At 56.3% G+C, this 21,221-nt stretch overlaps 9 protein-coding genes across 9 annotated transcripts in view; 5 read left to right on the forward strand and 4 right to left on the reverse strand.

The window, feature by feature from the left end:
* Window positions 1-219: 219 nt before the first annotated feature.
* On the reverse strand, window positions 220-1,277 carry VDAG_09902 (MUS26 protein; the record flags this gene model as incomplete). Its single annotated transcript, XM_009651247.1, has 3 exons — window positions 220-350; window positions 417-477; window positions 555-1,277. The coding sequence occupies 3 exons, from the start codon at window positions 1,275-1,277 to the stop codon at window positions 220-222; spliced, it is 915 nt and encodes a 304-aa protein (XP_009649542.1).
* Window positions 1,278-1,894: 617 nt separating this feature from the next.
* On the forward strand, window positions 1,895-3,046 carry VDAG_09903 (uncharacterized protein; the record flags this gene model as incomplete). Its single annotated transcript, XM_009651248.1, has 1 exon — window positions 1,895-3,046. One exon carries the CDS (start codon window positions 1,895-1,897, stop codon window positions 3,044-3,046), a length of 1,152 nt encoding a protein of 383 aa, XP_009649543.1.
* An 825-nt stretch (window positions 3,047-3,871) lies between these two features.
* Window positions 3,872-5,186, forward strand: VDAG_09904 (uncharacterized protein; the record flags this gene model as incomplete). The annotated part of the gene is made up of 2 exons (XM_009651249.1): window positions 3,872-4,343; window positions 4,438-5,186. The coding sequence occupies 2 exons, from the start codon at window positions 3,872-3,874 to the stop codon at window positions 5,184-5,186; spliced, it is 1,221 nt and encodes a 406-aa protein (XP_009649544.1).
* A 136-nt stretch (window positions 5,187-5,322) lies between these two features.
* On the reverse strand, window positions 5,323-8,305 carry VDAG_09905 (uncharacterized protein; the record flags this gene model as incomplete). Its single annotated transcript, XM_009651250.1, has 2 exons — window positions 5,323-6,001; window positions 6,054-8,305. The coding sequence occupies 2 exons, from the start codon at window positions 8,303-8,305 to the stop codon at window positions 5,713-5,715; spliced, it is 2,541 nt and encodes an 846-aa protein (XP_009649545.1). The 3' UTR covers window positions 5,323-5,712.
* Window positions 8,306-9,853: 1,548 nt separating this feature from the next.
* VDAG_09906 (glycolipid 2-alpha-mannosyltransferase) lies at window positions 9,854-11,656 on the forward strand (the record flags this gene model as incomplete). The annotated part of the gene is made up of 4 exons (XM_009651251.1): window positions 9,854-9,904; window positions 10,026-10,916; window positions 10,973-11,261; window positions 11,314-11,656. The coding sequence occupies 4 exons, from the start codon at window positions 9,854-9,856 to the stop codon at window positions 11,379-11,381; spliced, it is 1,299 nt and encodes a 432-aa protein (XP_009649546.1). The 3' UTR covers window positions 11,382-11,656.
* Window positions 11,657-11,736: 80 nt separating this feature from the next.
* On the reverse strand, window positions 11,737-12,318 carry VDAG_09907 (37S ribosomal protein S12; the record flags this gene model as incomplete). Its single annotated transcript, XM_009651252.1, has 2 exons — window positions 11,737-12,105; window positions 12,157-12,318. 2 exons carry the CDS (start codon window positions 12,316-12,318, stop codon window positions 11,737-11,739), a joined length of 531 nt encoding a protein of 176 aa, XP_009649547.1.
* A 297-nt stretch (window positions 12,319-12,615) lies between these two features.
* On the forward strand, window positions 12,616-14,230 carry VDAG_09908 (acyl-CoA dehydrogenase; the record flags this gene model as incomplete). The annotated part of the gene is made up of 3 exons (XM_009651253.1): window positions 12,616-12,899; window positions 12,951-13,811; window positions 13,864-14,230. The coding sequence occupies exons 1-3, from the start codon at window positions 12,784-12,786 to the stop codon at window positions 14,228-14,230; spliced, it is 1,344 nt and encodes a 447-aa protein (XP_009649548.1). The 5' UTR covers window positions 12,616-12,783.
* A 2,330-nt stretch (window positions 14,231-16,560) lies between these two features.
* VDAG_09909 (calcium-independent protein kinase C) lies at window positions 16,561-20,407 on the forward strand (the record flags this gene model as incomplete). The annotated part of the gene is made up of 7 exons (XM_009651254.1): window positions 16,561-17,017; window positions 17,104-17,373; window positions 17,434-17,795; window positions 17,884-19,574; window positions 19,626-19,827; window positions 19,884-20,289; window positions 20,346-20,407. The coding sequence occupies 7 exons, from the start codon at window positions 16,561-16,563 to the stop codon at window positions 20,405-20,407; spliced, it is 3,450 nt and encodes a 1,149-aa protein (XP_009649549.1).
* A 475-nt stretch (window positions 20,408-20,882) lies between these two features.
* VDAG_09910 (She9/Mdm33 family protein) overlaps window positions 20,883-21,221 on the reverse strand; it is a gene marked incomplete at both ends in the record, with an annotated part of 1,964 nt that continues 1,625 nt past the window's right edge. The window contains one exon of the mRNA XM_009651255.1: window positions 20,883-21,209. Within this exon, the coding sequence (XP_009649550.1) occupies window positions 20,883-21,209 (327 nt within the window). The remainder of the gene's footprint in view (window positions 21,210-21,221) is intronic.

The following is a 21,221-nucleotide window of genomic DNA, read 5'->3' on the forward strand; positions in this document are numbered from 1 at the left end:
AGGGTCACGGTTTGAAAGGGGAGGTGCGGCCAGGCGAGCGGGCGTTCGGGGTGTGACAATCACTGCCTCTGCATCATCAACGGTTTGGAAAAGGGGGCGGTGGCGGGGCAGGTTAACTGGGTGGCCCCGTGTCACGACTCATTTGTATTTTGCACTTGCATGAAGGGATTAAGGCCAACGATACCAATGGGAAGGGATGAATGAGTAACAGTTGCAAAGTCATGTCGAATTTGATTCACGGGCGCTGTCTTCTTGTGATGGTGCTGCTGCTGCTGCTGCTGCTGTTGTTGTAGGCTGTACTGACGGGCACTCCTCAACCCAGCACTCCCAAAAGAGAGGGCCCGCGTCGACTGTGCGCAGAGGTATCGTCGATGTGCCGCGTGGGCCCTCTGTCGAAGCTTCATCTCGGGGGGTACCAGACAGGGGATCGGCGCCATACTGCAGTGACGGGTCCGAGGGGATCCAGTGTTGGGGATGCTTCAACCTGTTAGCACACGGACCGGAGGCCGAAGAAAGAGCTCCCTGGGGCGAGGATACAAAGAGGAGCCACTCACGCCAATGGGCACAGGGGCATCCTCGCGCAGCTCGACGGCCACGGTGAAGGTGCTGTCCTCGGGCAGAGGGCCCTTTGCCGCGGCGGCGCTCCCGATCCTGCTGAGGGCGCCGCGCACGGCCTCGTCGACGTCGACCCAGTTGACGGCCCGCTCGAGGTCGGCGAGCTCCCTCTCCGACTCGTCCTCCCTGCGGGCGCGCGTGCGCCTCTTCTCCTGCTGCTCCCACGCGACGATGAGGCGATCCCTGCCCCGGCTGCTGACGTGCTGCTGCTGCTGCTGCTGCTGCTGGTGCTGGTGCTGGCCGCCGCCCGCGACCACAGCCATGTCGTCCTCGTCGATCCAGGCCGGGAAGTGGCTCACGTCAATGACCCAGCGGTCGACGACCTGTAGGGTGCGCGGCAGGTGGAAGTTGATGGTCACCTTGGCCAGGCGGCCGACGGCCAGCAGCGGCGTCACCTGGCCCACGGCGTCGTTGATCCAGGCGCACACGGCCGGGTGGCGGGATTGGGGCACGACGAGGTTGTTGTGCCGCGCCATGAGGAAGGTCGGCCGCGGGTAGAGGGCCCGGTGGAAGATGAGCGTGTGCACCGTCATGGTCAGGAAGCTGGAGAAGGTCTGCAGGAGGGAGCGGGCCTGTGGGCGGGGGATGTCTGGACCGGGCTGGGGCTGAGGCAGGTCGTCGTCCGAGGGCTCTGCCTGCATGTTGTCGTTGTCTGTGAGCATGGCTTCGGGATGCGGAATGTGGCCTCGGCTTGATGATGCTGATTTGCGATGGGAGCAGGGTTCAGTGAGAGGAGAGGCAAACGCGTTGATGGTTTGGGGCGGGACGTGACTGTGGTACACCACTTGGACGCCAGTTCACGTGATGTCAGTGATGCTTAATCGCATGATTCTTAACAGCATCGCTTTTGGTCCTTGTCTTTCACCAGCTTGTGATCATAGATATGAATACAAACTGGACTCGTCGTGGTGCTCTCTTCAACCAATTCTTTGCCATTCCGTTGCCATCCCTTTGGAAGGGACCATGGTGTTATTCGAAGCTGATGTGGCAGAGAGCGTTGTATGCACATAGAGGGGCAAGCACCCGGTGTAAGGACATGAGGGGTAGGCGACACTCCACATTTAAGGCTGACGGGGTGGTGACGCCAGCAGAGGCCCGACATGGGAGCTCCTGCCTTGGGTTACTTGCTCCAGGCGGCCGGGCTCCCTCCCATCCTTCCTCCTAGAGACTTGACTAAAAGCCGGCATAGACGACCATCTTCCAACGCCCATCACCCATTTCTTTTCCTCCTCCCACATACATCCCATACAAATCAAACAACACGTCCAATAAAACAACCATGGCAAATCCTCTCGCCACCCAGGCTGTTCTGCAGCTGATGGCTGATGCCATCCCAACTCATCCATCCGGAGACACCACCTCAGACGTCAGCAGCTCGTATGAGCTCCTTGCCCTCCTCACACACGCCTCAATGTCAGCCCTCAAGTTTCGACTGCTCGGCTTTGACGAAGAGAAGAGGATAGAGGAGGAGATTCAATTACACGCACCCCGCCTGCCATCGTCATGGAACGCCGGCTTTGGCTCCCTCAGCTTCGTTTATGCCCACAAGCAAACCTCCATGACTGATCTGATCAACATCACGCGCATGGGCGCCAAGGCCGAGATTCGCGGACTGGCTGTCGGCCACGACATCATCCACCGTTTCGAGCTGACACCGCGCGACTACATCGAGTCCTCCAAGCTCCCCATCCGCATCACATTGCGAGAAGATGGGTCCGAGGACAGGTCGGACCTTCCGGATAAGATGAAGAGCGCCTTCAAGTCCGAGGCTCTGATCGATGAGCTTATTGAACGCTTCAAGACCAGCATCGTCCAGAAGCTCGTGCCAAAGCTACAGGCCGAGGGTTACAAAGAGACGCCCGACGACCGTGACGTGAGACAGAACGCCGAACAAGAGGGTCGTTCTCAGGCCGGCAGAGAACCGGGGAGGCCCTTTGCCGGTGACAGGCCGCCACAGCCAGGACATCCCTACCCACTGCACGACCCCCTCGCGGGCGCGCACCCCCCTCATCGGCCGCTGCCGGCTGGCGACTTTCCGCCGCCGGGGTTCGAGGACGAGCACGAGATCAACAGACCGCCTCGCGGGAATCCCTTGGGCATGCCTGGCCGCTCCCCATTTAACATCGGTCACGATGACCTGAACCCGCCCGGGTTGGGACCACATGATCCCTTGCGACCGTCATTCATCGGAGGAGGATTGCCGCGACCTGGTGGTGGTGGAGGTATGCACCCGACGTTTGACGATCCGCTCTTCGGTGGGCAGGGTGGTCAGGGAGGTTTCGATCCACAGGCACCACCTGGTGCGAGGTGGGATCCCGTCGGGCCAAGCGGAGGCATGCCGCGGCCGGGAGGCGGTCGGGGCGGCAACCCGTTTGGCGGCGGAGGCTACGGAGGCGGGTTCGGGGGAGGTCATGGAGGCGATATTATCTAAGATTTTGGCGCGCGAGGTAACGGGGACACGAGTGTACGAGTATAATTTACGACGCATAATCAGGTTGCCCTTGCAAGGGTGAAGCACCGTTAAGGTAGCCAGACAGATAATGAAAGCTTGTTGTGTCTATTCGCTGGATGTATGTGACTGGAAGTGATGTAACCACGACCTGTCTGGGCCAACACATGGGCGATCAGCTAGCTTATAAGTCTTTGGTAAATGAACGAGGTTGAGCCATCTCGCTCGGCCAGTGCACCTACAAATTGCTTTGAACGAACCAGTGAACCTGCTACAGCCCACGAACACTTCCTTGCCCTGTGACAAGGCCGTGTTGATCTGCTTGAGTATCTGACAGGAGTAGCGATACTCCCCATGGTAATTCGACTCATACCCTGTATGCGTTCGGCAATAGAAGGTTAATGCTGAACATGAGGTCGCAACCTGAGAATGACTTGCCTTCTGGCTCAGTAAATAAAGTAACGGCTCTTCAGCCCATGCTATCACAGCTTTTAACCCAAATGTGTGCCCAGGTACAAAACACTTTAAGCCATTGCGGAATGCCTTAAAACGGTCATCACACAGAACATGATCCTTTGCCATTAACAAGGTACGCTGGTGTTGCTTGTCCCCAACCCAAGTGCTTGAGGTCCAACACCAAAACCATTGAAAACGGATATTTATCGATAAGAAAAGTCGCGGGGCACGACCTAACGAACTGGCGTCCCCTAACCTGCTTGCTTGACTTATTTTCAATTCCCAGCGACAGCAGTCTTGCTCATTCTCCAGCACCAGCTGCACGCACCTTGACACCAGATACCGCCAACCATGGATGCCTCCTCGGTCGATGACGATCCCATCGTCGCCTCGTACAACCTTTTGCTCAACCCCGCCCTGCCGCAGGGTCGCAAGCTATGGGTCCTCCAGCAGCCGAACACAACGAACCCCGACCAGGCCCCTCCCACCGAGATGCGCCTCAAGTCCATGGCCGGCATGGTCGAGGTGGACATCCCCCTCGACTACCAGCGCGGCTATGATCGTGACAAGGGCATGCACTGGGGCCGCCACCTCAAGAACTCCCTCGTCAGCAAGAACGGCGGCACCCACGGCCTGTCCGGCGGTTTCGGCGTCGGCGCGGCGCCCCCGCGGCAGAAGAAGCGCCAGGACGACCGAGACGACGATCTCTTCCTCGACTGGAGCGAGGCCGTCCGCCAGGACAAGGTGCTGCGCACCCAAACAATGGGCGGCACGTGCCCGGACTCGAAGGAGGTGCAGTACATGATTGGCGTCTTCCAAGGTGGTGCGTTCTGGCTTCTTCAGCCCCCCCCTCCCCCTTCTCTTCTTAGCCGTTGGTTCGAGTGACGGTGACTGACGAGTTTTCTGCCCTTATCTAGAGGACGTACACCTGACGCCCGTCTCCAACCTCGTGCATCTCCGCCCGCAGCTCCACCACATCGACGCCGTGACGTACCAGGAGCGCAACTCCTCGGCGGCCGCCAGCAAGGAGAACGGCGCTACCGCAGGCGGCGGCGCCGCGGCCGCCAAAGCGATTCACATGACCATCAAGCAGAGCGGCGACGGCAGCGCGGCGCAAAGCGACACCATGCTCGACCGGCTGCGGTCCGTGCAGGCGGAACACTGGCGGAAACTCAAGTACACGGACGAAAACGACGAGGCTGCCTGGGAGGTCTACAACGAAAGCCTTCACCTCCGCGACCGGGGCGCCAAGAACGGCGCTGCTGCTGCCCCTGGAAAGGATCTCGACGATGACCTCGACGAAGACGGCGGCTCGGAGAAGGGATCGCGTGACAAGGGAAAGGACAAGGCGGACCCGGGAGAGGAGGACGAGGGGGAGGGGAAAGAAGGAGACGAAAAGGCGAGCAAGGCGGTCGAGACTTTGAGCATTGCGGAAAACGCCTCCAAGCTCGGCACCGACTGGAACGACGAGGACCTGCTGGAGGCTGTCAGTGGCATTGTCAAGCCCAAGCCCATCTCCAAGGAAGAGCAAAAGCGGGCGGCCGAGGAGGCTGCGGCTGCACAGGCGGCTGCCGAAGCGGCAGCCAGAGCCAGACCCCGTGCCAGGGGTGGTGCTGTAGCACGTGGCCGTGGACGGGGCAGAGGTGCTACGACTCGTGGTGCTTGATGGTCGGGTGGCTTCTACATCTTGGCCTGTGACGGTAGACGGATTCGGGCTCGCTGTGCCACCATGATACCCCTGAAAGCAGGAAGTTATTTTCAGACGGCGTTGGGACAAATTACGGGGGGTGGGGACCGGCACTGAAATGAAACAAGGCGCATTTGCGAAATTTGCTGAACTATCGACTAAAAAAAAACTATAAGCGGCGAGGTAGCATTGTGCTACCCTCGTACACGCAAGGTGCGACTGGTGATCGTGTAATGTACAACGTCCTTGGGATGTGCTGCCGCAAAAGCTACCCCCTTTCCCGTTCTACACATGACTCCCTGTCACAGCATGCCGCCTTCATGCCAGCCTCCTACTGTTGATTCAAAGTCAACAGCACCTGCCGTCCAAAGACCTGATGCACCCGATTGCATGGTCTGGGTTTGGACGAAGCGAGTCTGGCAAGGCAACGCGGCCAGACGCTGCGGCCCGGCTCGTGGTGGACTCCCGCAATGAGCAGCCGGAGGCTTAAGGTCTAAGCTTAACCTTACTGCAAGAGATCAACATCTAATCCAATCGAATGCATGAACAGATTGACGGTCCCAAGACGTTGAGAGGCCATGGCACCGGGAAGCGTCTTTGCATGCTCAACGGTACTGAGGACTCGATCCTTCACGGCAAGCACCAGACGCTGCTGCTGCTCGGGGTTGGCGCTGACGCCCATGGCCGCAAGAAGCTGCCACACTATGACATCCTCGCCAGCATTGACATTACCGGGGAACATGTGAGGAAGAGTCGGCTCAATGACGTTGAAGAAGCTGCCGAACACTTGATCCCTGCAAGAGGTTGTTAGCATATTGTCACAAGATCTGTGCAGATTCGACATACCATTCGTTCCATGCCTGAGGATTACCTCCGCCAGCCTGCTTCAGCAATTCGGCGCGGCTCAGCACAAGGGTGAGCATTGAGGTTCCAACGCGAGTCTTCGCGATGCTGTCGACATTCAGCTTGGAGGTGATGATGCTGAGGACGTCTGTAACAATGTCGATCTGAGTGTCGTTGAAGTATGCAAACAGGCTGGGCATGACGGCGAGAGAGAAGAGCTCAATATCCTCGCGCTTCTGGGCACTGAGGTTCTTCTCGCCGTGGGTGAGCTGCGCACCGTGGACGACGTCCAGAGAGTCCAGGTGGAAGATGATCATGGTAAGGATGGTCGTCCGCTGCTCGAAGCTAATGTGACGGAAGACGCGGGAAAAAACCTTCTCGCCCTTGGGGAAAGACAGGAACGCGATAAACGGGTGGACGGTCCCCTCTCGAATGGGCTCATGCACCTTGAGTTCACTCCAGAGCTTGGCGTTGAGAGCCTGGGCCTGCTCTAGCCATTCCTGGTGTTTAACATGGAAATCCTCGTCGTTTCCATCGTTGGGAGGAGGAGGAGCCTGACGAGCATGGTCCTCCATTTCCATAATCGTGCTGTAGACACGCTCAACGTTCCTGAGAATAGCCTTGCGGTCGAGGGCGCCACCGCCGAGGGCGCGCCTTGCGTTGCTCGGCTTCTGAGTCTCACCCGAGCTCTCCGTTCGCTTGATGTTTAGGAGAGGCTTCGGCGTCTTAGAGTTGCTGAAGGAGATCTTGCCAAGGCTGCCAGCGATGACCAACTGAGGGTTCTTGGGCTTGTTCTTTGCTGCTTCAACAGCCCGCTGCACCTGTTGCTCCATTCGCTGCACATGGTTCTCAGCGGCACGACCCTGTCGACGCATCGCACCTTGGCGGCTGCCAGTCTGGAAGAGATAGGTTTGCGCAAAGTTGTTCAAGGGCTGGTTGGGGTTTTGACGTTGCCCACCGCGGATCTGGCTGAGAACCTGGTAGTAAAAATCCTCAGCAAGGGCACCCTCGTTCGCAACATCCGTGGGGTTTCCAGTTGCGGATACAAGCTGCTGGAGCTGAATACGAGTGATGAAGTTCTTGTCCTGCGGCGTCATGAGACCATTATCCTTGGACAGGAGCCAGATCTTGTGGTTACGTTTGGCTCGCTTAGTCTCTTGGTCGAGGAATGCTGCCTTCTCCTCTTCAGACAAGTGAGCCAAGTGCTGCTGCTGGGCCTGGGCTTGCGCCTGGGTCTGAGCCTGTTGGCCGCGGCCCATGGAACCCTGAGACCGATGCGTAGGATGAGTGGGGACACCGATGCGGGCGGCGTCACCAGAAAGTCGGTTCGGGTTCTGGAGAATCTGGGTCGGATGGGCAGGCGGGGGCTGCTGCTGTTGCTGCCGAGTTTGCGGGCTCGGGGCGCTGGGGGTAGGCTGCTTTGACTGAGGGCGCTGGAGGATGGTGACAGGGTGGCTATGGCTGGGGTGGGCAGGAGACTGGGTAGCACGCTGCTGTTCAGCTGCAGAGTAGGAATATTGGTGTTGAGCATGTTCAGGATGTCCGTAGAAGTCGCTGTGATCGGCAACATAGTGCTGCGGGTGGTGAATATGTTCACTACCAACGTGCTGCCCAGGCACTGTTGTTTGCTCGCGCATCGCCTTCTCAACCTCCTCCAGGCTCATGACCTTCCGTCCAGATGCTGGGACAGGAGAAGGCTGGTAAGTTGGCTGTGGCGAGGGCGTGGGCGCGAACTTCTTGGCGGGCATTCCCCAAAGCGAGGCATCGACATGAAGATCAGGAATTGGCTCGGCTTCACGATATTTCTCGTAGCCGGTACGGACAGGGGTGCCGTAAGATTGACCGGGCTGGCTAGAGTAGTAGTTACCAGGTGCAATGGCGGACGAATGATAATCTGCAGGCGCCTGAGGTGCTCGAGGTGCAGGGCCTTGACGACTGAAAAGGACTTGTTCCTCCTCGATGGCATCAGACACCTTGGCAGTCTGACCAAAAAAGTCAAAATCCTTGCCAACGGAGGGCGCGCCCCCCCTGTTGGTGGGACCGCTGTCCTCGAGCCCCCCGCCAAAGGTATCGTCGTTGAAGGCATCGCCACTTTCGTCAAGCTGGTCACCTAGTCCGTCGTAGGTATCTTCGAAGTCCATAGCATCGTCATTGTCGCCGGTGCGATGAGACAAGCCGGCGAAGGGGTCGTGGGCCTGGGAAAAGCCCGGGGCCGCATTGTTGTGGCGCGTCGCATCGAAACCGAAGAAAGACATGATGGCTTTCTGTGTGATGTCTTTCGAGAAGAGGGGTCAAGTAGCACTATGACCGAACACGTCAGTGTGGGCTCTGTCTGAAAGCTTGCAAAACGATAGAGAAGCAGCAGTACAGTAGCCAAGCCTCGCCAGAAGCTGCAGTTTCACCTGTGATGTATTCAAGGAAAGAAAAACGGGCTTTTTTGCCTCGAGAGATTGAAAGGTAGGAAGCACGCCAACGACAGCTCGTGGAACCCCAAAGGCGTGTTACGAAACCAGCTCGCAACCTGAATGTTGGAAATAACAGCAAGCTGGGGGCAAGAGCCCATAGAGTAGGAGATATGCCGAGAAGAAAGGCAAGATACAGATGATTATAAAAGCGCTTGTACTCACCACTAAGAGAATGAGGGGTCGGTGGTATTCGGCAGCACGGTTCTCAACCCTATCATGATGATGTCGCAAGGTCGACTAGATCGTAGGCGCGAGGGATCTCGGCAGGGATCAGAGCTATTGCAAGCTAATGTGATCGCATTCGCAAAGCAATACGAATGGCGAGAGATCTCCCGAAGAGAATGCGCCGAAGCACCAAAGTCGGCTCAAGGAAGGAAGTAGATTCAACGACGTCGATGCGTGCAGTCGATGCCAAAAACATGGTGATGCACCACTTCGATGCCGACAAAGACGTGTGGTCCTAAGCTCCGATCTTCTCCAAGGATCATCCGGACCAATCACAGAGCGGGAAACACCATGCCCAACACCCACGGCTCCCAAAGTCACGTGATGCAGGCTGAGGGACGGTTTTGTACTCCCCCAGTCGTGGGATACCTAGATACAACAGGTGCTTGCCAATCAGGTATTTAGTCATTCCGAGCCAGCACATATTCGCGACCGCTGGAGATGATTTTTTTTTTTTACAGGTTTGCATGGCTCATTTGAGAGCCTATGAACACCTGGCGTCTGAGACGCTCAGGTACTATGATTCACTCTGTACTGAATCGCCAATGCCACTGTCAGACTCCCTTTGAATTTGAAGTGTCGTCGTTTGTCGCAAGCGTCTTTAACAGCCATTGATAAGATAGGCGATGGTCGTCCAGCGTTCCACGTCAGCTCGTCCAAAAAGCCCCGGCGTGCCTATACCGTCGGGATGCAAGGAATAATACCCGCTGGCCATGTTCGTGCCCCCTAGATTGCCCCCCCACTCTCCTGAGCATCCCCCTATCATGCTCTTCCGCATTCCTGCATCCAGGTAGGAGCGCGCGTTGTCAGAGACAGAAAAAGGTACTCGGCACAAGGCCTTCCTACCCCTGAATTCAAGTACCTACGTAATTAGCACGTACCATCGCCGGGCTGAACTTTCGTATTCGTCCACTGGTCGGTCCCTCGACTCGTCTCCCGTAAAGCCTAACTGGGTCGACCACTTTTCTCCGCCGTCTCCCCTACATCTCTAGGGAGGCCACCTGTATCATCCCATCGCCTTTCGTTCTTTCCCTCCTTCAACAATCCTATCGAGATTGACCACTTTCTTCTATTCACGTTTCTTACCATCCGTTCGCGTTGAAGTCCGTCATCATGGTGGCAGGCTCAGCGCGCTACGTGCGATACATCCTCTTTGCCTTTTTCGTGAGTGCTCCCCGGATTGACAGAGCCGCTGCCACGCGTCTGTCAAATCCATCACACGACAAGGAAAAGCGTGATGCGCGTGTCCTTGAGGCCAGCTCCATCGCTAACTACTCTTCCACAGGGCCTCGCAATCGTCTACTTTATTACCCACTCGAGCTACGAGGGCGTTCGTCTCCAAGATGGCACATTTTCCGGCACTGCACCCGGAGGCGTCCAACCTGCAGCGCCTGCAGCTGGCGGGAAGCAGGACGCTGCCCCTGTTGCCGTGAAGCCTGCGACCCCGCCCGCTGAGCGACCGGCGATCGTCAACGACTACGATCCCAAGGAGTTCCCCATGGCTATGAGCCCCGGTGACCCTGGTTGGAACGACATTGTTGGCACTGCTCCTGGACCTCGTGTCAATGCCACCTTTGTGACCCTTGCGAGGAACAGCGATGTTTGGGACATCGCTCGCTCCATTCGTCAGGTCGAGGACCGCTTCAACCGCCGCTACAACTACGACTGGGTCTTCCTGAACGACAAGCCTTTTGACGAGACCTTCAAGAAGGTCACGACATCGCTTGTTTCTGGAAAAACTCACTATGGCGAAATCCCCAAGGAGCACTGGTCTTTCCCTGAGTGGATCGACCAGGACAAGGCCAAGAAGGTCCGTGAGGACATGGCTCAGCGCAAGATCATCTACGGCGATTCCGTCAGCTACCGCCACATGTGCCGTTTCGAGTCTGGCTTCTTCTTCCGCCAGCCGCTCATGATGAACTACGAGTACTACTGGCGAGTCGAGCCCTCGATTGAGCTCTTCTGCGATATCCACTACGACCCCTTCCGCGTCATGAAGGAGAACAACCGCAAGTACAGCTTCGTCTTGAGTTTGTACGAGTACAAGGAGACCATTACCACGTTGTGGGACTCGACCAAGAAATTCATGAAGAACCACCCCGAACACATTGCCGCCGACAACTCCATGGGATTCCTGAGTGACGACAACGGCGACACCTACAACAACTGTCACTTCGTAAGTGTTGATCAATCGTATGCCGTAAAAGCTTCATAATGCTAACCCGTTTACAGTGGTCCAACTTCGAGATTGGTAACCTGAACTGGCTTCGCTCCAAGGCCTACATTGACTACTTTGAGTCTCTGGACAAGGACGGTGGTTTCTTCTACGAACGTTGGGGCGACGCTCCTGTCCACTCCATCGCCGCTGGCATCATGCTTCCCAAGGACCAGATTCACTTCTTCAACGACATTGCCTATTACCACGTTCCCTTCACTCACTGCCCCACTGGGGAGAAGGTTCGCCAAGACCTCCGCTGTCATTGCAATCCCAAGGACAACTTTGACTGGAAGGGCTACTCTTGTAAGTGTAAACATCGATCCGCCAATCGGGATTGAATGCTAATAAACTACAGGCACGAGCCGCTACTTCGATATCAATGGGAAGACGAAGCCCGAGGGCTATGAGAACCAGAAGGATTAAGAAAATAGTGGCATATCGGGGAAATAGACTAGCTGTACGAAAGGTGCAAGATCATGATTTTGGGGCTTCACCACCCAGACCTATTCACAAAGTGATGGGTTGAATCGGTGCGCGGATCAGGGGTGCTTTACCGTGGAACGGCGTCAAGGCTTCTTTTGCGGTTTTGGACATTTGCTCGCTTGCCATTGCAACAAGAAAATGCCATTTGGGATCAATCAAGTATTCGCCATGCCACTTGTGAATTGTTTTACAATAAAGTACACACCGTTTTCAACAGTTCTCCGTGCTCAAGACCCAGTTCTCCGTCTTGAGCACGCAGCAGCCGCTTGCCCCCTCGTACTACCATCATGCATTTTCAACCCACAACAGCCTTCTTTGGCTTAGCCGTGCCGTACTTACTGCGGCTACTGACACGGTTTGCAACACCTCCAAGGTCCAATGCGCCACGGACGAGGTGGTATCGCACACCTGGGCAATCCTGACTTCTTCCACCTCGCACGAGAACAACGCTGTGCTGCTGAATGTTGTGCCCTTCACCGGAGATGTAGGCGGTAACCTGTCGACCGTTCGAGAGACGCACACGAGCCGTTTTGCGTTGGCCCGAGTTGGGCTTCTTTGGACGCACAATGCCGACCTTGATGCATACGCCTTTGAGACCGGGGGCTCCGACGTCCGCGAGAGCGGGAGAGACGGCGTGACGAGCGCGCTTGCCTTTGCGGCAACCCTACATTTAGGTCAGTTACATGTTGGAAAGATGGGGAATGGCGTTACAAACCCGCAGGACCTGCCCTATCGTCGCATTCTGAACAGGTGTTGAGGAGAAAGCCCTGGCTTGGAAGGCCGGCCTGGCGAGGATCGAGATGGGAGAAATAGGTGCGAAAAACTGCGCTCTTCGCAGCGTTGGCGCCAAAAGCCGACTGAACATGGAGCTCGCCATCATAGAGTGCTGGCAATGATGGATTGAATGGCTCTCAATGGGTTGATGCGATGCTTTCGAGCTTCGCGCCTCCAGATCTCAGTCCTCCAAATTGCAACATTACATAAGTACACGTGACACGAACTTCCTCAACTCCAGGCCGTCACATGTCGAGTCAGCAACACCATCATTCCCGGATAAACGCCGGACTCAATGCCCCAAGCTTGCCCAGCCGGGGGTACCATGGGGATGGATATCCTCGGCTGAAGAAGATCGCCCCAAGGCATGGGGCGGCATTGTAGGGGCCCTCGGTGCTGGCGATGATCACCTCGACTTTGTCTCTCCATCCATCTTTCAGTGCTGTCTCGGTCACGACCCAACTTTAGCACTTCAATTTGAATTCACCTCCCCCCCAATCTCTGACCACTTGACCAGCAAGCTCAGAATCCCAACTCCCATCTTCATTCACAAGTACCGAGGCTCACCATGTCTTCCCTTACACGGGTTGTTCGCCCCGCCATGCGGAGGAGTCGCGGCGTCATGGCCATGGCCGCGGCGAGGAGTAACGCCCCCGCGAGGGTGGCGATGCCTTTCATCCAGCAGTAAGTCTTTTTATTTCTCGATAGTTCAATTGTCAACTTACATCTGTATAGGTCCTCGAAGCCCCTGTCCACGACGTCACGCCGTCAGAATGCCGACACTCTGGACATTACCGACATTCCCCCCACCCCCATCACACACTTCTCCGAGCTGGAGCTCGCCATGGCCGAGTCTGTGAACAAGTTCGCCAACGAGGTTATTGGCCCTAAGGTCCGTGAAATGGATGAGGCCGAGAAGATGGACCCCACCGTGGTCGAGCAGCTGTTTGAGCAAGGCCTCATGGGCATCGAGATCCCCGAGGAGTACGGTGGCACGGGCGCCAACTTCACGTCCGCCGTCATTGGCATCGAGGAGCTGGCCCGTGTGGATCCTAGTGTCAGCGTCATGGTTGATGTCCACAACACACTCGTCAACACGGCCATTATCAAGTACGGCTCACAGGCGCTGAAGAAGAAGTTCCTGCCCAAGCTGGCGACGAACACTGTCGGCAGCTTCTGCCTCAGCGAGCCCGTTAGTGGCTCCGATGCTTTTGCCATGGCTACCAAGGCGACGGAGACGGCGGATGGCTACACCATCAGCGGTGGCAAGATGTGGATCACCAACTCGATGGAGGCCGACTTCTTCATCGTCTTTGCCAACCTGGACCACAGCAAGGGATACAAGGGCATCACTGCGTTTGTCGTTGAGAAGGGCACCGAGGGCTTCTCCATTGCCAAGAAGGAGAAGAAGCTCGGTATCAAGGCCAGCAGCACCTGCGTCATCAACCTTGACGACGTGAAGATCCCCAAGGAGAACCTTCTTGGTGAGAAGGGACAGGGCTACAAGTATGCCATCAGCCTGCTCAACGAGGGCCGCATTGGTATTGCCGCGCAGATGACCGGCCTGGCCCTTGGTTCGTGGGAGAACGCTGTCAAGTAAGTCCCTTTACCTTCGAGCAAGCGGGTGGGCTCAGTCTAACATATGCAGGTACGTTTGGAACGACCGAAAGCAGTTTGGAAAGCTCGTCGGCGAGTTCCAGGGCATGCAGCACCAGATCGCACAGTCTTACACCGAGATCGCCGCCGCCAGGTCCCTGGTCTACAACGCGGCCCGCAAGAAGGAGGCCGGTGAGGACTTTGTCATGGATGCCGCCATGGCGAAGCTCTATGCCTCGCAGGTCGCTGGACGTGTCAGCGGCCTCGCAATTGAGTGGATGGGTGGTATGGGTTTCGTTCGCGACGGCCCCGCGGAGAAGTTCTGGAGGGACAGCAAGATCGGCGCCATCTATGAGGGCACGAGCAACATTCAGCTTAACACGATCGCCAAGCTGCTGCAGAGAGAGTACACTGCATGAACAGATGGCACTGTGACGCATCGAATAGAATAAAAGAAAAGCTTGTTCAAATATCAATCTCAGGGCGCTGGCTTGGCGTTAAGGGATTCAGTTCAGATACCTGTAAGCGTAGACTTTAGTCTGTCATGACCATGCCCTTGATCTGTGGGCCTCGGGTTGTCAAGTCCCTCTTCTCATCGTGTGACTCAAATCGAATCAACACTGTAGGCTGAGCGTCCAGATTGTCATAATAAAGTGATTCAAATTTGATGCCTAATCTTGGCCTGGCGGGGGGGGGGGGGGGGGCTTGAAAATTGGGGAGCTAGACTCATGAGAGCCATGTTTTTTTGACTTGGATGACCTGCCGATCAATTCAGGCTGCGAATACCATACCTAAGGTAGGCGCAGCAGCAATAGGGTTCGCTTTTTGTGTGCTCGCTTTTCTTTATAACAGAGTAAGCTTAGCGAATCTAGGAGGGTTGTCCGGATTAATGCCAACTGCGACTTGACAGTGCGCTATCTTCACTGGCGATCGACCGCTGGTCAACGATCCTTTGTCGATACGAGCTCAGGCACGAGGGATCTACATGCCCTGGAGGCCCTCTTGGCCCTGTTCTGTTGAGCAGCGTTCGGGTGTGCTCTTCGCTAAGCGGTTACGTACAGACAACGGAAATAAGATCGTCTACACCTCGTCTACGCACTGGACTGTAGAGGCTCGGGTGATGACGCGGCACCCATGCCTGTTCGTCTCTTTTCTGTCTGAGTTGCAGTTGACCCGACATCGTATAAGTTCATGTGCGAGACCTTCACAAACGTGAAGGTGACCAAAACCACAGTGGCCTACCAAAACTAGTGGACAACTGTCATTATGGCGTAGGGTAATGTTCTGGAGCGTTCCTCCCCGAATGTCCCTGCACATCCCTACCTAGTTGAACTTTCGGCCTGGCTGGAATGTGGTTGGGGTGGACAACCCCCGACGTGTCCGGCGTATGAAGATGACAGGCAGGCATGATATGTGACATGTGTGTGTGAGGCTGCGTAGTGCACAATCACACTCACCGCGACGCACATCAGGAAGGACAGGCTCTTGAAGCATCAGTGCCCCTCTTGTGGCGCGTTGCAGCTCTACGCCTTGCATCTTGTGGTGGTGGTGGTGGTGTGTGCGGAGAGCCTTGAGGCCAGTCCTAGAGGGCGCTGAGTGGGTTTTCGTTGCTCTGGCGTGGGGATCTAGGACTTTCGGTAGTCGGACGGGCGCCTGTGCTGCGGTCGGATCAGTCGCCAATGACGACGTCAGGACCAAGGTAGTCTGAGACAGTGAGTGTCCTACAAGAGTAAGAATCGGACAAGCCTCGGAAGGGCTTTATTTGTCAGGTCTGGCGAATATTCTGCATGCTGCGCAGTCAGTTATACTTGCCTGCTAGGCGAACTGCAGTCAAGAGTGTCAGGTACCACATTGAAAGATGGCAAGGACGCAGCGAATAAGTCATCTGATATATCGCGGAGATGTACGTTGAAGAGGTGCTTTGGTTCGCACCATTTGTGGTGACCGAGCAGCCTCTGACGCCATCACAGAGTGGAAGCCCACGGAGGACGGCTAAAGCAGGCATGAGCCAGGGAGGCCTTATAGCGGGCACGGACGCTGTAAGGGACACCTAATCTGCCGAACATTAGCGACCAGTGCCCTACCGGGGATCAGTATCTTCAGCCCATCTTTGCAGAAGCAGGGCACGTCAGGCATCGAAGAGCATGCCACCCCTGTACCTGCCCGAGGCAAGGCCTGTTTAGCTGCCAGGGCAAATTCCCATTTGTCCTTCCTATGGGCTCTGGCAAGTCAGTGGCCGAGCCCCCCTCCATGCCCATGCCCATCCCACCTCACCTGCAGCGCGAAACCAGACATGGGCCTGCTCACCCCGCTTTGCTCCTCCTACTGATCAATGAGCTACGTTTATCCTACCTCCCCCCCCCCTCTCTTGCAACTCGCACCACCAACACACGCAACATTTGTTGTGATCTGCCGCACGGCTTCGACCTCACCTACTGTCTCGTGCTTCCCAGCCTCCAGTAGCACGACTACGAGCCGGCCTCATTGCTGCTTTATTCGACATCCACAGCAGTATTACTTTCGACATCTTACCCAGGACAACCCTGTCGAGGCAATAGTGGTACGGGGTGACGGCGTCGGTGCGAGTTGATACACCAAACGAGCAAAACGCGCCAACAAACTCCTCGAACGACAGGCATAGGCTGCATCTAGACCTCGCAGCCTCGACCAACTGAAGGCACTCATTCTTATCGACCTGTCTCGACAGCTTTGACCCCGCGCGTGGCTACGCGCAACCCTTTTGCCCACCATGAGTGACGAAGAGGCGATTCAGAACATTCTCAAAAAGATCGAGCGCGAGAAGGTCTTGATGAATGGCGCCAACGCCATGCTGGCCCAGACCGACAATGACTCTGTCCGATCAAGACTCAACTCCCAGCTGCGAGATACTCGCCGGAACCTTCAATTCTTCGAAGAAAAGCTGCGGGAACTGCAGATGCGCCGCAACCAATCCGCCATGGATAGTATGTCACTGGGCGGACCTGACGATGGAGCTGAGGGCGACGGCTCGGGTCCTCCTCCGCCGCCGCCAAAGGATGCCGGTTCGTGGGGAGAACATGCTCGCGCCGGCAGCGGTGCCTCCTTCGGTTCTACCCAGTACAGCCAAATCGGTCAGCACGGCGACCTCATGCCGCCTCGTCATCCCTATGCTCCCCCAGGCCCGGCATCATCTGTGCCCAAACCTCGACCCAACTACACCAAGCTAGGTTTGTCTCCCAGTATAAAACTATCAACGCGATGAAGACCGTCATGTTTGCCATGTTTTAGATATAGACTAACAAAAGGTACCCAGATCTGATCAAATACGACAATCCGTACCTGGGACCACGAATCCAGCTCATGCTTTCTCAGATCCAGTTCAAGCTCAAGGTTGAAGAACAATACTTGAAGGGTGTCGAGAAGATGGTGCAGCTGTATGGCATGGAGGGCGACAGAAAGAGCAGAGCAGATGCTTCGGCTCGTAGGGTTGAGAGCAAGCAAAAGATTCTCTTGCTGAAGCAGGCCCTCAAACGCTACGAGGAACTTCACGTGGCTGACGTTGTGGGCTCCGATGACCACGATGGTGAGCACATGATCGCTGATCTTTTTGCATCGGGACGAAGCTAACTAACATCCCCCTCAGATGATTCCATCAACATGCCCAACCTGCGAAAGCCCTTGACTGGTCAGCTCTCTATCCGCGTAGCACTCATTAAGGATGTCGACCACGCATCCACTGGACGCTTCAGCCGCGGGCCGGAGACCTTCGTTGCCATCAAGGTGGAGGACAACGTTGTCGCCCGGACCCGGATCTCTCGAAATGATAGATGGGAAGCAGAGTACTTCAACATTGATGTCGACAAGGCCAATGAGATTGAACTCACTGTCTACGACAAGCCTGGCGAGCACGCCCTACCCATTGCCATGCTCTGGGTCAGGATATCTGATATTGCCGAGGAGATGCGAAGGAAGAGGATTGAGGCTGAGATTAACAGCTCTGGATGGGTGTCAGCCGACAGGATGGGCGCCCCGCCCAGCCAGTTTCCTATGAGCCCACAGCAGCAGCAAACACCTTCGCTTGGGGGGCCTCCAGGCTCCCCGGGGAGCGTATGCCTCGCAGCCCATGAGCCCTCAGGGCCAGGCACCGCTCCCGCCTCCCAGTCAGGTTGCACAGCAGCCCATCGATGGCTGGTTCAACCTTGAGCCGGCTGGCCAAATTCGCCTGTCTCTTGGATTCGTCAAGCAGAATAAGGAACGCCGTACCGTCGATCTGGGTCTTGGTCGCAAGGGTGCCATTAGGCAGCGCAAGGAGGAGGTCCACGAAATGTACGGCCACAAATTTGTCCAGCACCAGTTCTACAACATTATGCGCTGTGCTCTGTGCGGCGACTTCCTGAAGTATTCTGCCGGTATGCAGTGCGAGGACTGCAAGTACACTTGCCACACCAAGTGCTATACCAGCGTCGTCACCAAATGTATCAGCAAGAGCAACGCCGAGACGGATCCGGACGAGGAGAAGATCAACCATCGCATCCCCCACAGATTCCAGCCTTATTCCAACATGAACGCCAACTGGTGCTGCCACTGTGGCTACATCTTGCCCTTCGGCAAGAAGAACTGTCGCAAATGTTCGGAGTGTGGCTCCACAGCCCACGCGCAATGCGTTCACCTTGTGCCAGACTTTTGCGGCATGTCTATGGCTGTGGCTAATCAGATTCTTGAGGGCATCAGAACGACAAAGCAAATCAATAAGCAGAAGGCGACTTCGTTGAGCGAACGTACTCTGCGGGGCACAGGACGCACGAGTCCTACTAGTAGTATGAGCTCGTCCACGCTCGTCAGTGGTGGACATGCGCCATCATACTCTACAGGCTCGGCTGAGGCAACGGAAGCCGCCAAGATCATATACCAACAGCAGACGTCGCAAAGACCGCCCCAGCCTGACCGTACTTCGTCCAGCCAAGCTGCAGCCGCTGCAGCTTCCGCCGCCATGAGTGGTTCGACAGTCACTACCGGCCGGCAGAGCCAGTCGCAGGACTATGGCCGCTACAGCAGCGGCTATCCCACCTCGCCTGATCAACAACAGGATGACCCTTACAACCAGTACGGATCTCAGCAGCGTCCATACAACCCTGCAGACTACGCCAAGGTCAACTCCTACTCAGGCCAGCCTCAGCAGGCAAGCCGCCCGGTTCAGCAGCAGCAGCAGCAGCAGCAGCAGCAGCAGCAACCCCAGGTACCACCGCATCAGGTCACTCCCCAGCAGCACCAGCCGCAGCATCAGCAGCACCAACAACAACAGCAGCAGGCAGCTCCATACCAACAGCCAGCAGCGCCTATCAGCAAGCCTTCAGTACCCGAGCCGTCTCCGACGTCGCCCACCTCCGCTGGCCCGCTTACCACAAGCGGTGGGCGCAAGCCGTTGCCATCGGCCACAGACCCTGGCACGGGACAGCGCATTGGCCTAGACCACTTCAACTTCCTTGCTGTCCTCGGTAAAGGTAACTTCGGCAAGGTCATGCTGGCGGAGACCAAGAGGTCGAAGCGTTTGTACGCGATTAAGGTCCTGAAGAAGGAGTTCATCATTGAGAATGATGAGGTTGAAAGCATACGATCAGAGAAGCGAGTGTTCCTGATCGCCAACAGGGAACGTCATCCGTTTTTGACTAACCTTCACGCGTGTTTCCAAACGGAAACCAGAGTATACTTCGTGATGGAGTACGTCAGTGGTGGCGACCTAATGCTACACATTCAACGCGGCCAATTCGGCACCAAGCGTGCTCAGTAAGTCGCGCTGGTCCAGTTTAGGCAGGTTCAGCAACTAACGCACGATAGATTCTATGCGGCCGAGGTGTGCCTGGCACTCAAGTACTTTCACGAGAACGGAGTCATCTACCGTGACTTGAAACTCGACAACATCTTGTTGACACTCGATGGTCACATCAAGATTGCTGACTACGGTCTTTGCAAAGAGGACATGTGGTTCGGCTCCAACACGAGCACATTCTGCGGAACGCCTGAGTTTATGGCCCCAGAGGTATGAAAGCATTATGTTGGGCTTGATTAAGGAGCATGTACTAATCCCTGCACCAGATTCTGCTGGACAAAAAGTATGGTCGCGCAGTTGATTGGTGGGCTTTCGGCGTCTTGATCTACCAGATGCTGCTACAGCAGTCGCCTTTCCGCGGCGAGGACGAGGACGAAATCTACGACGCCATTCTTGCGGACGAGCCACTGTACCCGATCCACATGCCTAGAGACAGCGTGTCTATTCTCCAGAAGCTCCTCACCCGCGAGCCCGACCAGCGCCTCGGCAGCGGCCCGACCGATGCCCAGGAGATCATGAACCAGCCTTTCTTCAGGAACATTAGCTGGGATGACATTTACCACAAGCGTGTGCCCCCGCCCTTCCTGCCGAGCATCAAGAGCGCCACCGACACGAGCAACTTTGATTCGGAGTTCACGAGCGTCACGCCAGTACTTACCCCCGTTCAGTCTGGTATGTTATTTATTTTTTCCAAGTGTAACCAATTCCTGTTGACCTTATCTTTCCAGTTCTGTCGCAAGCAATGCAGGAGGAGTTCCGCGGATTCTCCTACACGGCCGACTTTGAATAAAGAATGCAGCGAGCCAGGACATGATAGATGACTAAAAGAGGGGGTGGGGATGGGCGGGCGTAAGGCGGAGGGGTCCTAGGGTCGACAAGAATCGACATCAGCAGCCGGATGACCATCCGGCTATGTTTCAGCGATGCCTCAGTTGAGGCTCATAATCTCGCCAAGTGAGTGTGGAGACCATGTTGGTTTTCTAAACTTTCAGCGATGCCGTTAGGATCGGACGGCTTTCGGCGCAGATCTGCCGGACGTCCTGTCTGAATCTGGTTGTGATGGAGGGTGGGCCATGACCGAAGGTCGCTGGCAGCTCGCGGCATAGCGAATTGCACATCCGTTAATAAAGAGCGTTGCGGTTTCACTTAGTGGACAAGTGCGATGTATGCTTCATGTGCCTTGCGAGGGTGTATTGTCTTGTGAGGATCTATGTTCTGTATACAAGGTATCTTACAACATTTTATACAAGGTACGGACGAGGCCCCTATGTCCGCCTCAGGAGCACGAAAACGACGCTGGAGGCAACGGCGGCGCCGGCTGCAGCGCCTTGGAGTACCAGGATCGATGCATCCCGCATGCGCAGGTCGATTCTGCGCTCGCTATACAAGTCTTTGGCTCGGTGTCTCCACAAGGCGGGTTCAGAGAGGAAGGCCTTCCAGGTGGTAGATTGCGGGGGTGTCATGTCCGCTTCTGGTTCCGCCTCTAGTTCCGCAACGGGCAGCTCTGCCGTCTCGGGCACCGCCATGCCCACAGTTTCCGCTGCTGCGAGAGTTCCCTCGGCTGCCGGCTCGACATCTACGCCGACCAAAGGCTCTGGTGTCCC

This window comes from Verticillium dahliae, genomic scaffold (genome assembly GCF_000150675.1).
Source record: "Verticillium dahliae VdLs.17 supercont1.29 genomic scaffold, whole genome shotgun sequence".
NCBI classification, from domain to species: Eukaryota; Fungi; Ascomycota; class Sordariomycetes; order Glomerellales; family Plectosphaerellaceae; genus Verticillium; species Verticillium dahliae.